General features: G+C 35.0%; 1 protein-coding gene across 1 annotated transcript; it reads right to left on the bottom strand.

Moving 5' to 3' along the window:
- Positions 1-1,478: 1,478 nt before the first annotated feature.
- On the bottom strand, positions 1,479-16,330 carry TERB1 (telomere repeat binding bouquet formation protein 1; the record flags this gene model as incomplete). The annotated part of the gene is made up of 20 exons (XM_082063021.1): positions 1,479-1,590; positions 2,155-2,364; positions 2,877-2,989; positions 3,387-3,500; positions 4,767-4,847; positions 5,332-5,499; positions 5,744-5,836; positions 7,035-7,141; positions 8,396-8,748; positions 9,518-9,675; positions 10,664-10,789; positions 11,638-11,769; positions 12,883-13,035; positions 13,586-13,708; positions 13,841-13,956; positions 14,054-14,114; positions 14,568-14,699; positions 15,165-15,293; positions 15,480-15,590; positions 16,297-16,330. The coding sequence occupies 20 exons, from the start codon at positions 16,328-16,330 to the stop codon at positions 1,561-1,563; spliced, it is 2,544 nt and encodes an 847-aa protein (XP_081919147.1). The 3' UTR covers positions 1,479-1,560.
- Positions 16,331-16,757: the final 427 nt, after the last annotated feature.

Genomic DNA, 16,757 nt, shown 5'->3' with positions numbered 1-16,757 from the left:
TAGTGATGCCTGTTCAGCAGCTGAAGCACCAGAAGAGGTTGTGGGAATTTAATCCTCAAAGACCTTCAGAATCTGACGAGGCCCCGAGCAGCCTAACTTTGAAATGCCCTGAGGGGATGAGATCACAGCCTCCAGAGGCCCTCCCCAGCCTACATCATGCCTAAGATTAGGTAAATTGTCAGTATTGCAATATTCTGACTTTGTGTCAACTAAAGATTTATGCCTTGCATATTTTCTCCACTTGAAATATATTTAGACGGCGATAATACAGATTACCGAGGTATATGCCATAGTAGCAGCTTATCCAGACCAGCTTCCGAGCCCTTGGAAAAATACTGTAGAGTGTGTAGCAGACCAAAATCTCCCCGCTGTGCGTACGGCTCTCAGTAGCTCTTTTGACTCATATTCTGCAAATATGCGTGCCAATATCTGACTACAGCTTTGAATGGAGCTATTCCAAGCAGGATCTTTTATAGAAGCTTGTATATTCTAATCATATAAAAACCAAAGTGCAACAGCTGAGAGTATCAGAAGACCCATTTATCTCATTGGCGTCATCTTTACTGCAAGACGTTCAGTTTTTGTTATCGTGCTTGTTTTTAAGCATTTAAGCTACATTGTAGTGAAAACCTAGTGCTAATAAGATAACTAAACTTTTTCCATAAGAAATTAACTAATAAATAATCATTCCTTTATCAGAATATTATTTAATTTATATTTTTTATCTAAGGTTATCATTGAAAAATCAAGTTACTAAGGCTTTCACTGAAGCTTTGTACAAAAATTGTATAATTAGCAGAAACGGCAGTTCTGCTCACTTGAATAATACACCAAAAATGTCCAACTGTAAACAGAAGCCAAATCTTATCAGTACCTGCATTCTACTTAGTTCAATGCTGAAGTACTTTAAATAGGTCCAGGAATGTTTTCCCAGTCATTAATATCAGTCAAGAAATATTGCAGCGGAACCACACATTAAATCTTCTACCCAGAAGTTGACATTTCCATAGGCTTTCCATTTCAATTTACTTACTCTACCAATGTAAACTTTCCCTGCTACGCGCAAGTTGGTGTTTTCTGTCAGAGATACATTTTTCTGCTCATACAGCACATTAAGTGCATGACAAAATATTTTACCTGTTTTAAACATTTCACTGATGGAGAGGAAACAAATTCAGACACAAAAACATTAACGTTTATCAGTTTCTGACATAAAATACTCATTTTAGCAATACAGCCTTTTCTTACCAAAGGTATAAAGCCAAACTGAATGTTACATAAATGAAATGTCTAAGAACATTAAATTTTACTGATAAAGATTTTTTTAGCTATGCTAGCATTATTAAAAAAAAAAAAAAGAAAACAAACACCACCTTATCAAATTACATGTGATTGGAATGTACAGAGCATAACAACTGGGCCATAAATGTTACCCTGAAAACCATGAGTCCAAGCCAATCTAAATTCTCTCAGGGCTCGTACTGTTGTGCCAATACCTCATGGTTAATAAAGCTGTTCTTTGACATTCTGCAACAAAATCCAAAATGCTCTTGAAAGATGTTATTGACTATCTTTGTTTTTTTCTTGCCTCTGTAAAATAGAGATAAAAGAGACAAATGTTGACACAAAACACTACACAATTTTAGAAAACATTTTAGTAGAAAATCGCTTGCCACTAAACACTCCCACTCATTTCCAAAGCACAGCAGAAATGCTGCCCACTCCATCCACACAGAGCATCGCTGTGTGAGGAGTGCACATTAAACATGGTGAAAACCACCAGAATTTTCACAAATCATCATCAAAAAAGATACCGAACAGAGAAGATACTAACTTCCTGATAAACACAGGGATTAATTTAGGGTCCTTAACTGAAATCCCTATTCTCTTTGTACCCTGTCAGGTGGCACTGGCAGATTCAAAGGTTCTCTGATATTTTCCCAGCTTAGTTCTCCCTCCAAGCACAAGCCCACCTGAATTACCTCGGGGACCATTCCAATGCTCAGCGTGCCTGGCATTGAACTGACACAAAGTACAATCCCACGGGTTGAAAATTCTGATGGTCTGACTTTTTTTTGCAAGTCAGTTCAGGGGCAAAAGCTGAAAACCAAGCTGACCACATATATGATTAGTAGAAAATAAAATTAGGATTACTTGCAATTGTAACCTGTAGTATTTCTTGGCAAGATCAACATTTGTCCGTCCTTTCTGAAATGGATAAGACCACAAAATTAAATTCCAGTGATTACCCATTTTTTTTACTCCGCTACAAAGATAGTTAATTTCTTCAGTTGTGAAATCTTTTCGGGTTCTTCTCTTTTGTAAAGTTCTTGTCTTCATGTCCAGGGAACACATTTCATTGTTCCACAAATATGTATTTTTCTGCAATTAAAAATTATGTAAATTCAAATGCTATTGCATATTTGGAAGTAACGTATTATTACTGATATTACGATCTTACGTAATTCTGAAGAAATGATTGCTTTGTCAAGATAACAATGGTTCTTCAAGATTTCTTCACTGTCACCCGCTTACTGACATACAGTGTTTTTCCATGACCATTTCTGTCGTGCCTACATAGTTTATACCTTTAGTATGTTTTTTCTTGAGGTTTCTGTTATACTACGCAAATGTTACAAGTGCAGGAAAAAGCGTACCTCCATAGCCATTATTCAGAAAGGACTGTCAGTTGAAAAACACTTAACTCATTCCAGGGATAAATCAGTAGGACTGGAGTAGAATCTCTTTTCAATAAGGTTCACTTTGCTACTGGGCTCCTGTTAAAGGTGACTTTAAAAGAACTTATGCAATTCATCATGATGTTATTTGGACATTTATAAATATGTGAGTGTATGATTAGGCTTTGCATAACTAACCTCACCCTTGTCAAGTGAATATATGCAATTTTCTTTTAAGCGCTGACATTCCTGGTTGCACATTTCTTTGACTCTCTGTCTCTTCAAGTTAGCATCTTGGGTTTTTTTGAAAGCTATGAAATTGTGAACAAGGAACCTCTTAGTTACTCGAAACTAACTGAAATCTACTGTAAAACTGAATATGGTGTTGTAAAGGAACATTTCTTCTAATGAACTTGAATATGTAAATATTGCTTTATTAGTAGTACCTCATTTTCATTCAATCTTGTTCTCATAATTGACATTAACACTTGAGGATTATTTATGCATTGGAAGCAACTGGCAAATAACAGGAATTAACTCAAACATCAGTAATACTATGACTGAAGGTACAAGAACACAGGTACTTAGCTTGTCAGCCATTTCTCTCCAATAGCAAGCACAGGTGCTTTTCTAAATGCCCTGACCTAAATGCAAAACCTGATCTTTAAGTTATACTTACTAAAGAACTAATTTTCTGGTAATACTCACACTTTTTATACGTAGGTATCAAGTTATAGTTGTCAGTCAGCTTAGTATTTTTACTATGTTCATCTCTATTTGAAGTATTAGATTTATCTTTTCTAATTGGAGTCAAAAGAATACCTTAAAGAAACCCAAAGAATAAAATATTATGCATCTTTCCTAAAAATAAAAAACCACACACAAAACACAGGTAGTGTTTTAGGAATTAAAATTTAAGAGAGAACCATCTTTTGAGCCATACTACTATCTGGTCTTGGATGAAAGACTTGAAAATTCAGTTTACTTCAGAAAATGTCTACTTGCTAAAGGTAATGTACTAGTGTAATGAGCTCTTGAGATTAAATAAAGCTGTTTGTTTTGGTTTGTTTTTTTAAAAAATGAGAAGACCTCCATAGATACAATAGCCAAATTAATTAATTTCTGAATCTGGAGGGGAAAAGACAATTTAAAAAAATCTACTAGCTTTTACTAGTTGATGAATGTAGTAAAGTATGGCTGTAGTTGGAGCTCTCCAGGATGTACCCACAGACACCATATTCTGAAGAAAATCCCTTGTGAATTATGTAAAATATATATATATATGCAGAGTAAGAAAAAAATTATAACCATTAACTTTTTTGCCATAGTACAGAATAAAATACTGTAAAAGATATGTACTCTGCTATTTACCAATGGACAGTTGTTGTGCATTATAAGGAATGCCAGATTTCACGGGCAACTGATGGTTCAGAGAGTTCCTAAAGGGCACTGCAGAAAGTGACAGATCTTATATTCACTTTTCCATCTCTACCTTAAGAATAAGATGCTAATAACATGTTATTCAACACCACATAATACAGGACAGGTAGACAGATCTCCTGTAGTTAATCTTCTGTTTTCAGTTACTTGCTCTAGTATTGTTGTATATGTTAAGGTTTACCCTTTAGCTGTTTAGCACACGGACACCCAAGTCCTTAGCAGAGCTCCAAGGAGGAACAGAAACAAGTATCATAGGATAACATGGCTGTAACTGTGTAATAGAGTGATGCTGAATCCAGGAACAGGCAACTGTACCGTTTTCTGATCCCAACTATACCTCTCCATTTTAAAAATTAATGCCACAAAACTGAAAAATACCAGATGGCATGGAAGTAACCCTGACAGGATTCAAAGTAGTATCTACAAAGAAAGCACCAGATAACTTCATTGTGATGTAATGTGCATAACACAATTTTGTGATTATAGAATATGCATTTTCTGGCCTATTAATACACAGATTTTTTCACAGAATCCACAGGAAAAAACCCAAACATAATTCCCTATCTACAGCATCCCATGGTAAAGTCCTGCTAAAGAACTTCTTAAACAGTAAGGCTTTTTGCATTACTTTCCAAACCGAGCCCTTACTTTGGAAACTATCCTTTTTGCTCCTAAAAGTTGATATTTCTGTATGCAGTCTCTCTTTCTTCACTGGGGTCAGCACTATTTCTGGAAAATATAACATGGACATCAGTACAAATGATAGTAAGCAGTATCTGTTTACTTTTCAAAATGCCTCCTTTAAACCAGAAAAAATATAGGATGCGCTTTTAATTCATCAAGAATTATAAGGCTCTTACATCCACAAGTATGCAATATTAGAATAAAATGACCGTGTTATGATGTCATAGATCCATTCACATTTATTTCAACTTAATATATTCCCTTCTATTATTATAGTACTTGACTAACTCTGGTAAACAGAACAGAGCCTCATCAAAGCCTACAATGAGGATACATCACTACTGCAAAGAAATACACAAGACCCTCAAAACAAAAGTGGCTAGTTCTGATCTCATTTACTACAAATCATTAGTAAATTAAATTGAGTGTATTTACAAGAGCAGGACAATCAGATTCACATCAAATAAAGTTCAGAATTTTAAACGCAATTTAAAACAATAGTTACAACTACAAAAAATATCAGAATTACTCTCATAAGTTGCATATCTACTGTTGTTGCAAACAGCCAGTTTGCGAAGTTCCTTTTTATATCTTTCTTCAGCTTCCTGAATGACTTTGTGATGGTCACACTGGTATGGACAACTTTGCAACACCTTGGTAAAGGTTCTGCTATTGAAGGGCAGTCCTGCTGTACAACCTGGAAAAAAAAAAAAAGGATATTTCAAGCACGACTGATAAAGCACCTATCATAAAGTCCAACATTTTCTTTTGCTCGCTATGATCAACAATTTGACCTCCAGTTTTGCAAATACACATCTCAAAAGAGGTCACACTTCTCATAGGTCTTAAAATTTCTGTAAAGTCAGTTCACTTACTGCATTGCTGTCTCATTAAGCCTCCTTTCATGGACTCGGGAAAGAAAGAACTAAGATAATATTTACCTAAACACCTTAAATTTGCCATCTTATGGGATGCAGGTGTAGCTGAAGTAGATTTTTCTTCCTTGGTTATCTCTGGGTAGAATGCATGCTGATCTAAATTAGGAAGGAAATGAAACCAGAAAGAAAATGCAATCTGTCTTTTGCCGTGGCAATCATGCATCAGGATACCATTTAAATGGATCACATTTACATTTTTGTAAATCCAAATTAATTACATTTAATTCAGTACTTTTTCATCACTCTCCCAAAGCATATTACTTCAATTTGAACACAGCAAAATAACTCTATAAACTTAAATTGCTTAACTATGTTCTATAGACTTCATTCTTATTTGGAATCAGATGCTGAAAAATGTGATGTACTGGAATATTCTTTATTCGCCAAATAAATAGGTACAACCTAGAGATCAGCTTTGTTACCTGCAGAGCTACCATTCTGGTAAATATTAACCTAATGAATAAGCATAAATTTTATAAATCAACAGGAAACTAAACTTGATTGAACAGATCCCAATTCTGAAATAAGTATATCAGATGGAGAAGATCAATGCAAATCTGAAAAACTTTTATCTTAAACACATGTTCGACATGCAGGAATAGCTCCAGGCCAAAGTCCTTCTCACAGGTAGGCTCTATCCTCAGTCTTACAAGTACAGAACAAAACCAGCATCCTTACACATTTTTTATTAATGGCTTTCACTGTTCAGTACGGATTGTATTCAGACTAAACTTAAAACATCTGTCTGTTATTCATTCATTTGAATAGCTAAACTAAAAAAAAAAAAAAAAAAAAGAAAGCTAACATATGTCTTAGAAGAGAAGCAGAATAACTATTCTTCTAGTAAAATTGTATATGATAAAGAATTCCAAACCAATGCAAATAAAGGATATTAGACATAATGTACTCTATAATCTAATAATATATAACATCGGATAAAAAGCAGTTGTAATAGTAGACAAAACTAATTAAAATCTCAGTAAGAACAAAATTATTCAAGAAAGGAGCATGCTTAGCTATTTGTACCTGATGTGCATGTCTGTTTCATATTTTTAGCAATCTCTGCTGGTTGATTAAATGCGTGTTCGCTGGGAAGATCAAAATGTGAACAATTTAAAAAAAATAATCAAACTTCATAACATACATTTACCTGTAGAATGACTACACACATTCCAAAGGCAAAACAAGGAGCACATTAAATATGTAAAATATACGAAAAAATAATTTGATTATCCCAAGCTACTGGGCTCCTGGTATCCAGCATGTAATCACTGTGTGATAGGAATCTGTTTACCAGAGATCTGTGATGAGCATTCCCTGCTGTGCTCTTCAGCACATCTGTGCCAGCATTTGGAATGCAGTGCTTTCAGGGGATGCTGGTTTCCAGAATCATTTGCAATCCTGGTTCACATAAGGATTACTCAGCGCACCTAAAACCTTCACAAAGTCTTCAAAATAGTTTAGCTTTCACCGGATGTAGCAATTGTTCTCAAAGGTAACCGATTTTTTTTTTTTCTTATACTGATTGACATTTTTGCAACCAACATGCTCCTATGATATGGTGATCATGCATTTTTCTGTGTCCTTGACTACCTCCAACTGCTGCAGGAGCAAGGAGCTTTGGTAACCACTGTTTTCACACAAATACATATGCAAGGAGAGCACTCCCCACTCCAAATTAGTTCCTTAACAGTTTTCTGCTTCAGAGATCAGAACAACAAATAAAGAAGCTGTGTGAAATTCAGCAGCAAAGCAAAATTTACCTGAATGTACCACAGAAAATATCCTAGGCTTTTGATAATTTCTGCAGTAGTTGCAAAGTTACAATGTAAAGCATGCAAGGAAACTGCAGAGGAGCTGGATCCAGCCAGCCACATAAAAAGCACAATAAAAATGTGGAGCTCAAAAAAAGGAGAAACATAGTTTTGTTCATATTCTCTCATTGCCTGCCTTGAGGGATAGTCCAGATATAAACTCAAGATAATGGAATCTGTATTTATTCTTGCAAGTTGCCTATAATCAATTTTTTGTTTATCAATAGGAAAGACAGTCATAAGCAGGGAAAAAAAAAAAGAAAATAAGTATTCATGTGAAAGCAACGAGCAAAAGAACAGTAAATGACTAAACTAGACTCTTTTTCTTCCCATGCAGGGAAGCAATCGAACATGAGGGGAGAAAAGTGGGCGGAGAGTTTTCCTTAGTTTGTTGGCATTCAAATTTCAATTTTTTTGTGGAGCAGTTCCGTAAGTGCTGTTTTCCTAGTAAGTGCATACCACAGAAGTCTCTGTGGTTTCATGCAAACAAGTGGGTCCAATCTTGATCCATTGAATCAGTGAGAATTGAGGCAAAAACTACAGATGCTTTTCAACACTATGTTGAAGGCGTCAGAGCACAGCTCTCTATACAATCTGACAGAAGCCCGCCATTCAGAGATAAAGATCAGAAGCTTTTATTACTACAATGCCCACAATCTTTGATCTGTTTTGTCAAAAACACTTCTACAGAATACTCACTAGTGAGCCGCTGAAAGCCTATGCCTTTTCACTAGCAGAGAAACACATAATTAGTAACAGACAATTTGAAAGGCTAACATTCCATTTGGAAATTACTAAAGAAAAGCAACTTGGTATTTCTGCTTAGGTGTAAGATACTTACCTCACTTGAGGAACAGACTGATTTTTGACACAAGCAGTTTTTTCATTTATACCGTGCCTCTGAAGTACTATGCCTGTTTGCAGTTCATTAAGTGAATGTGGTATATTACTCTGTTCATTTTGTCTAGTAGAAGCATTGACTGGGTCCACAGTGCTCACTATTCCATTTTTCAGTGGAGAAGATGGAGCAAGAACATGATCATCCAACCTAGAGGTCAACAGTGGACAATGTACTTTTTTATGTGTTCTTTCTATGTAAATTTTTGGATCAGCAGGATTCACTTCATAGTATTTTGATGCTTCAGTATTGGCTTCTGAAGACCTGTCTACCAATACTCTTCCTTGCACTCTCTCCTGTATCAAAAAAATACTAGTTAGCAACTACACAAGCTCTTTAAAAATAGGAAACAAATCTAGCAACAAGACTAAGTAAAATAGAACAGTCTAACTCTGAAGGTAAAACAAATTCCAGAGAAGCTTCAAAACCCACTGATCTAAAGCAAACAAGACAGCAATGCTGCTGAAGGTGTTCAGGGGTGGTTACTACATGACGATTCCAGGATGAAGCAATGGATTTGTTACCATACAAGGCACTTAGAGAAAGGAAAAAATTTAATTAACTTAGATCCAGCTAAATAACTCAAAAACTTGCTGTTCCACACCCAGAGTTACTAAGTACAAGGAAAACAGGAAACAATTTTATTTCAGTTTATATTCACATTTGTTCATTATCATCTTTCCCATCACAGCTGTACAATAATGGGAATTTCATGCATACAAATAGTAAAATTATTGGTTCAAATGACTGGCAAATTAAAACCAAATCCAACTCTTGTTTCTCCAACCTAAGTGATCTCAATTTTGTAGAAAATCTGGGTTTATAATAAACTAAAATGCTTCATAGAAATACAGATGCCTGCATTCTCTGATTGCCCTGCATACTTGTAACTTTGTATGATACACAGTAATGGTAAAAGTTGCAGGTCATAGTTTCACACATATCCAATGTTTTCCTCACTTTCCTAGCTCACACTGACATTATCTTAAGGGTTTACTTTCTATTTCTCCCTAAACTCCAGAAAGATTTGCTTAAGTTTGATCCTACTTTAGTAAATAGGCCCACCTCATTATGCTCTTTTTCAATCAACTGTATTCTGTGTAAAATTTCTTTAGCTTTCTTCCAGTAGTCTTGTAGACTTCTTTTTCTGACTTGCACATCCAACTCTTCTGCATTGTCCACGTTTAATGAATTATCATTTATTTGCAGGGACAACTGTTCAGCTTTATAGAATATAAATAAAAATTAATATTGCAAATTCTACCAATTAACATGCTAACAAGTATTTATTATATTTTAGCATGCTGAGGGATGGCCCAAATAATTTAATGCAAAATATAACCTCTTAGTAATTTTGTATTACTGTTAATTGAAATTTACATATAAATGTTAATACACTTCTAATATAAACTACAGTTACAAGAGGTGAGCTTGCAACTGTAGTTACTATAAGCTGTTCACACAATGATGCTGTGCTCTAAAAAGTTACTTTATCATGGACTTAATCTTAACTTTACAGGTCACTTACAAGTGTGGGTCTGGTTACTTTTTTTAAAAACAACTCCATATTAATGGACAGTGAAAATCACCACACACCTCCAATCTTAAACAAAACTCTCAGTTAAGTTTCCAGTACAAAAACACAGATACATGCTTTTTACTAATTATCAATTGCATAATACCTTTCATGCTTTAGAGACTAAAGGACAAGGTGTCTTTCTGTTTCATTGGTAGTATTATACTGTTAATTAAAACAAACAAACGAGACACTTCAAAACACACTCTACTTTAAAAATAAAGGTTTTTTAATATTGCAAAATAATTGTATTCATAGTGATTTTGGGTTTGATTATCTACTGGTTTCATCTCTATGTACAACGGCACACACCCAGGAATAGAGTGCCAACTAAGTCTTAAATGACAATGTTAATATCTTGCATATGATTTATAGATGGGAAAGCTTTTAAGAACTGGGCCTCAATTTATTGGATTCACAAATGCATTATTGCAACATTGTTAATTTTTACTTTTATTTTTTCTACTTAAATCCCATAATCAGTCCATGGTGACCAATACACAACTTTTCTGCAGAATACAAACATCTCTTGGAGTACACGGAATAACAAAGCCATCACAGGTAAAATCATTTCAAAAGTCAACAGAACTTAAAGATGGAAGTAATCTCAGTAATTTTTAAAGCAGTAAGCTTACTCATTTGTTTGCAGTTTTGCAGCACAAAAGTAGCAGCTTTGTTTAGTTCTTCATCCTGAGACTCAGTTAATACCTGAATCATAAGTGGAAGACCATTGTTCTGGAGCAGTTCACACTGGTTTTCTTCTAAAATAGGATATTGTAAAGAAAAAAAAGTGTTATATTTTCACCACATATGCTTGGGAAAGCCCTGAGGAGCCTAGCAAAACATTTCAGGGTTACCTTCTGGTTATGCTACTTCAAAAACAATAAAGTTACATAGCTTTTTAAAAAATTAATAGCTATGTAAAGTGGACAGAAGCTGTATATATCAAAGGCCATTAAAAACAGAGTTCAAAAAGATTTATTTGGTATATGTACTGTAGCAGTTTTCAGATCTGGATTAATTTTCCCCTGAGATACCAAAGCCCAGCTCTGAATTCTTGCATAATAGTCTACTACTTCTAAGCTCTTGAAGATGCTATCTGTTAACAGGTTTTAAAATTTAAAAAGGAAACATTATAGCAAACATCTTTTTCTGAGTATTAATATTACATCTCATTAATGTTTACAAATATATAAAGGGTGAGTGTCAGGAGGATGGGGCCAGGCTCTTCTCAGTGACAACCAATGACAGGACAAGGGGTAATGGGTTCAAACTGGAACACAAAAGGTTCGACTTAAATTTGAGAAGAAACTTCTCAGTGAGGGTGACAGACACTGGCCCAGGCTGCCCAGGGAGGTTGTGGAGTCTCCTTCTCTGCAGACATTCCAACCCGCCTGGACACCTTCCTGTGTAACCTCATCTGGGTGTTCCTGCTCTGGCGGGGGGATTGCACCGGATGAGCTTTCAAGGTCCTTTCCAATTCCTGACATTCTGTGATTCTGTGAATAGAACTTTCCCTCATGTTCCCATCTTGATGAAATGACATCATTGAAGTAATGTACGAGAACTTAGCAGAAACTGACAGGAAAAATTAAAAAAAAGATCTTACCACAAACTTCAGTACAGTGTCCAATTGTTAGAATAATACTGATTTTTTCTCCTGTATCCAGAGTGTCATTGGACAGCAGCTTCAGTAGCTCTGACACAGTGTGATACTTTGTCAAGACAATACCCATGGCAGCTATTATGTTAAAAATAATTTGGAGAAAAATAAACTAGACAGAATGCAGGCATCATCCAAGCATAAAACACTGTTTTTCAAGGGAACTCTACAGACCTCTGCAAGCTTTGGACCTGCACAGTCCTTCTCTCTCATTTTAACAATTCACATTGTGACATCCCTTCCAGTGCAGTAATTCTGCCTGTGCTGCTCCCCAAATGCAACACTGCCCTTTCTCCCCGATTGTGCTGTATAGAGATGTGGTAGAAGATCAGATAAACAAGGGCTTTGCAACGTGCAAGTTTTGTAGACCTCTGCTGAGTCTCTCCATATCCTTTATCAGCTCCAGAACAGAGCAAGAAAGAGTAGAAAAAGGTTTGACACATGGACTATCTGCCGCAAAAAGAGCCAAGAAATTTTCTGGTAGAGGGCAATCTTTTACTGGAACTGGGAACACCACTGCTAGTAATTACATGCTGAAACCTAACCCTGTCACATACAACTTCTCTGAAACTAGGCTCAAAACCAGTGCAGGTATACAGTTTTAAACTTCTTTGAACTTTTGGTAGCGAGCGCTTATGGCAGTAGCATCATATAAAATAATCATGGCCAGCACCACTGGCTCATCAAGCTCACAGGTTTCTCAAAATCTTCTGATGGAATATACAAAGAGCTCATTAGGACAGGACTATCCAGAGAGTAAATCAGGGTGAAGATGTATTATACAGATACATCACATTCTCAGCTCCATAACCCAGTTACTAGAGCTTCCAGAACTTATTAGCTCACACATAGGTATACAGAAACACAAGTCTTAACTCCGGGATCCAAGCTGACCGCCATAGCCAGTTCTCAGCTCTACTTACACAACACTAGCTCTGGGATCTTATTTTTCATTTTCAGTATAGGTTAAGTTTCACTATGTTTATTTTAGCAACAAAGGGAAAACAACCAATCTCAGATGAACTGAATAGACATGTTTGAATTTTAAAAAATCTGTAATATAAACTGGTATGTATATAACTTAATTGCCTTTTAGCATCCACTCATAGCACTTTTCTACCAAAATGAGATTTTAAAAATTGCATTTTAAAATTACCATATGTAAAAAATGGTAGCAGGCTTTTCACTCACAGTCGTTAGCAATGCAGGCATCCAGAGTCTTTGTTACTACTACTGCAAGTTTTGTGCTAGAGTGACTCATACAGGAATCACGCATCAGCTTGATGAGAACTTTAGCTAACGTATCCAGTCCTCCAACAGAAACAAAATATTTCTGCACATATGCTTAGTGGGGAAAAAAAAAAAGAAAAATGTGTCTTAAATAATACAAGTTTCAAATTTTTTTAGCATTTTATCAATTCAGGTCATCACAATTTTTCTGTGCGTGTATTAATCATTACCTTTCCACCCATACAACAGAAATGAAGCTGGATATATATAAATCTCAAGAAATTTAGTCATCGCCTTTTAAAATAGTTACAGGAAACACATGGCCCTAAAATATGCATACAAACAGCAAACATTATGCCTGAATTCTACCTAAGTTATGGTTTTCAGAGATGTAATAATGACTTATATTTGTAAAATACTTCTAATCAAAATAGCTTCCAAACAGTTCTTACTGACTTTACTAAATGCAGCCAATTTGTAGCGATTTGTGGACTTAAGCACAATGCAGCGCAAGTAAAGATGGTGGAATTTAGTTTTCAGAGTAAAAGCTGGAAGAACAGCAAAATAATTTGTAAAGATTGACAAAAATAAATCAAACATTTAACAGTTGAATTAACTTTACTTTCGGAAAAGAAAAACTATTTAAAGCTTGAGCTGCACTTACAGTTATTTGCAACTGTGAGACCAACAAATGAACAAATAGGACGAACTATCTCAGGTTCTGTGCAACTTTCGAGCCACTCTTTGGCATACGGAAAGACTGAACAGCAAATATTTTGATTATCTTCTGGAAAAATAAAAACAAATAAACCCAAATCAAAATCTGAAATTTCAGTTGAACAGTAAAAATGAAAACTAACTGTTGTCACCTTGGAAAAATACTTTAAACTTTCTCCACAATTTTAACAGCAACACTTACCATTCTGAGGATTGTTAACACAGGCACAGAGAGTACTGCAGACTGAAGACCACAGCTGATAGCACTGATTAGTATTTTCATCTGACAGATTCATCTCAGATGTGGAAAGAGTTGTTCTGTTAAGAACAATGCAAACCAGTCCCAAACCGGCAAGCAAATATAAGTCTCAAATAGTCTATAATTTTTCTGTTTGAATTGCAACTGTTTGTTTACCTGAATAACTGTAGCAGAAGACCAATGCAGCCTGTATCTCTGACATAGGTTTGCCCACTTTCTAAGAAAGAACATATACAAGACTCCGAAGACACATGCAACTTGTGACAAAATTCTTAATGTCACATTTAATTTACATATGTGCATTCTATTTCCATTTCCTAAGCATATATGGCCCACAAACACAAAACAAAAATCACAGCAACAATTTGGCAAAAATGCTCCATTTCTTTCTATGTCTATTTTTTTCTATACGTTGTCAGAAACTACTGGTTTGCATTTTTTTTTCTTAACTATGATTTCAGTTTTTGGACTACAACACTTTCTGCTATTTAAGGAAATCCCAGTAAGCAACGATCTACTTACGCACTTCAGGTTCAGTTACATCAACCATCCATCTTTATAAATCAAATTTACCAAAACATTAGTTACTGAATGTTACAAATGTCTGTACTGCAGATTGGCAGATAGAAAAAAAAAAGGAGTTATAAAACAGAAAAAAACCGCAACTTACTATTATTTGAAACCAGTACTAAGATGACATAGACAGACATTCTTTTCAAGTTCACACCAGAATCCTTATTAACTAAAAATAAAATGAGGTCTTCAAACAATGCAGAAGTACACAAGGTTTGTTGACAATAAACTGAAACCAGAAAATAAAAACCATTAAGTCCTAAAGCAAGCCATTCAAAATCCTAAATTATTTTTGTAATACAGTAACTACAGTCTCAGTTGCATCCAGTATGTGGTGAGTGGAGACAGAACACCGCTATAAAGTGACTGAGGGCTTCCTCCCGTAGTTAGTTTTAATGCACTCAGGACCTTGGCAAACTTTGGAACAATCTACGAGTCACTGAATGCTTGCTGAGGAAGAGTGGTGCAGCTGACAGGTATCATACAGACATGCTGTCTGCACCAATCAACAAGGTATTTCTCCAAATCTGGGGACAGACAAGTGAAATGGTAGCAACTTTATCAGCTCAAGTCATGGGCAGTAATCTTGTAATCTGATTTTTTTGAGACCAAAAAAGTAACAGAGACAAAGCACAAGCAATATCATGGGATCATAACTGTCTCATAACTGACAAATAATATTACTTATCATTACCATTACTCTCTATTATAATTCCTAAGGTAAACAAAGCCGCTTCCTTCACTATGCAATGAACACTTGACTTTGCAAGATCATTTATAAACATCAAACCACCAATTTCTCGAAAATATTCACTTGCTTCACCTACAACAGACAAAATGAACAAAAATTAAACTTTTGCTTTTGTTTCTCTGTAAAATGAAAATGGTCCAAGATTCTATAACTTCTCAAGCCTTACATCCTTTAGATATTTTTTACAGTGACAACCAGATTCTTAGCATTTATTGTGATCATAAAATTGCGTTGCTTCTAATGAAAAATGCTTCTTACTGTTTTGTTGACAAATTGAATAAATAGTGATCAAAGCCTCTTTCTGAGATGCAGGGCAGTCCATCTGATATTTAAGGCATTCAAGCAGTAAGTTCAGATCTGTTTTCATATCTAAGAGCAAACACAAAAAAACTTCATGCAAATTGTTATATTTTCTTTATACTGATCCATTTAGTATTACAATAAATTTGACCAAAAATGTAGTACGTATACACTTTTTAAAGAAAAAAAATACAGTGAGCAAAACAGAGCTACACTACTTCTATCCATCTATAAATGACAAACATACTTAACATAAAAATATTCTTTCTCCATAGTATGTTATTTGAGCATGATTCCTTTGCTAAAGTAACAGCTCCCTTTTAATATTTCTGGCCTTTAACTATCAGTAACTGTTAGTAAATGTGATGTAAATTACTGAATATTGAAGTCACAACTGCAAGGTATAATACATTAAGCGTATTTAAGTTAATAATCTAGAACCATAAAAATATTCAGAGTGAAAATGCAAATGAAAATCTACAGAGTGAATAGAGAAAGAATCAAACAAAGCAAGGCTTGCTATATGGTATTTAGTTACTGTAGACTTAATCACCACACCATCTAGAATCTTTAATAAGTTGTCAGGTTAGTAAGCTAACACAAAGCATTTTCTGGGCACCTACATACAACTCTAGGTAGGTAAACCACTTTGCAAATCTGTTTCTTAGTCTCTTGGGTATAATAAAAAGACTTATTTCCTAATTATTTGCAACAGTAACAGCAGATATTGTGTATTTTAAACACTTGGAAGATTTGCCATTAGATTTGCCCTTACCACACTGTTTTTTCTGCACGTTCTGATTTTCCATTTTTGGTTGTATCCCTGTTCTTGTTCTACAATGGCAAGGAAAAGGTGGTTTATTTTCTGTTTACATTAGCAGTGTTTGTAATATCATATGCAGTATAAATTAAATCATTTTTCTTAAAATACACCCCATTTTTTTTGGTTTTACACTATCATTTGACACACAGTTTAATATGCTCTCGAATGGCAAAGATTTCCTTTGGAAATACAGTATTTTTATAGTAACACTGCATTTGTAACTATTTTGTTATTATGTTTTGAAAGTTAACATTTTGCAAAAATCAGGTGATTCCATGTTTGAAATTTGAAAAGAGTTTATCTTTCTTTACCCTTTCAGAAATGATAATGTGTATGCATTTCATCTTGTTGCAAATCTAATCCTGCCACAATAGCAGAAAAGTTTCAGGTCTTCCTCATGTCTTTTTACCCCT

This window comes from Streptopelia decaocto, assembly GCF_964273445.1.
Source record: "Streptopelia decaocto genome assembly, chromosome: 11".
NCBI classification, from domain to species: domain Eukaryota; kingdom Metazoa; phylum Chordata; class Aves; order Columbiformes; family Columbidae; genus Streptopelia; species Streptopelia decaocto.
The sequence above is the reverse complement of the archived record's forward strand: the minus strand, read 5'-3'. Positions and strand labels throughout refer to the sequence as shown.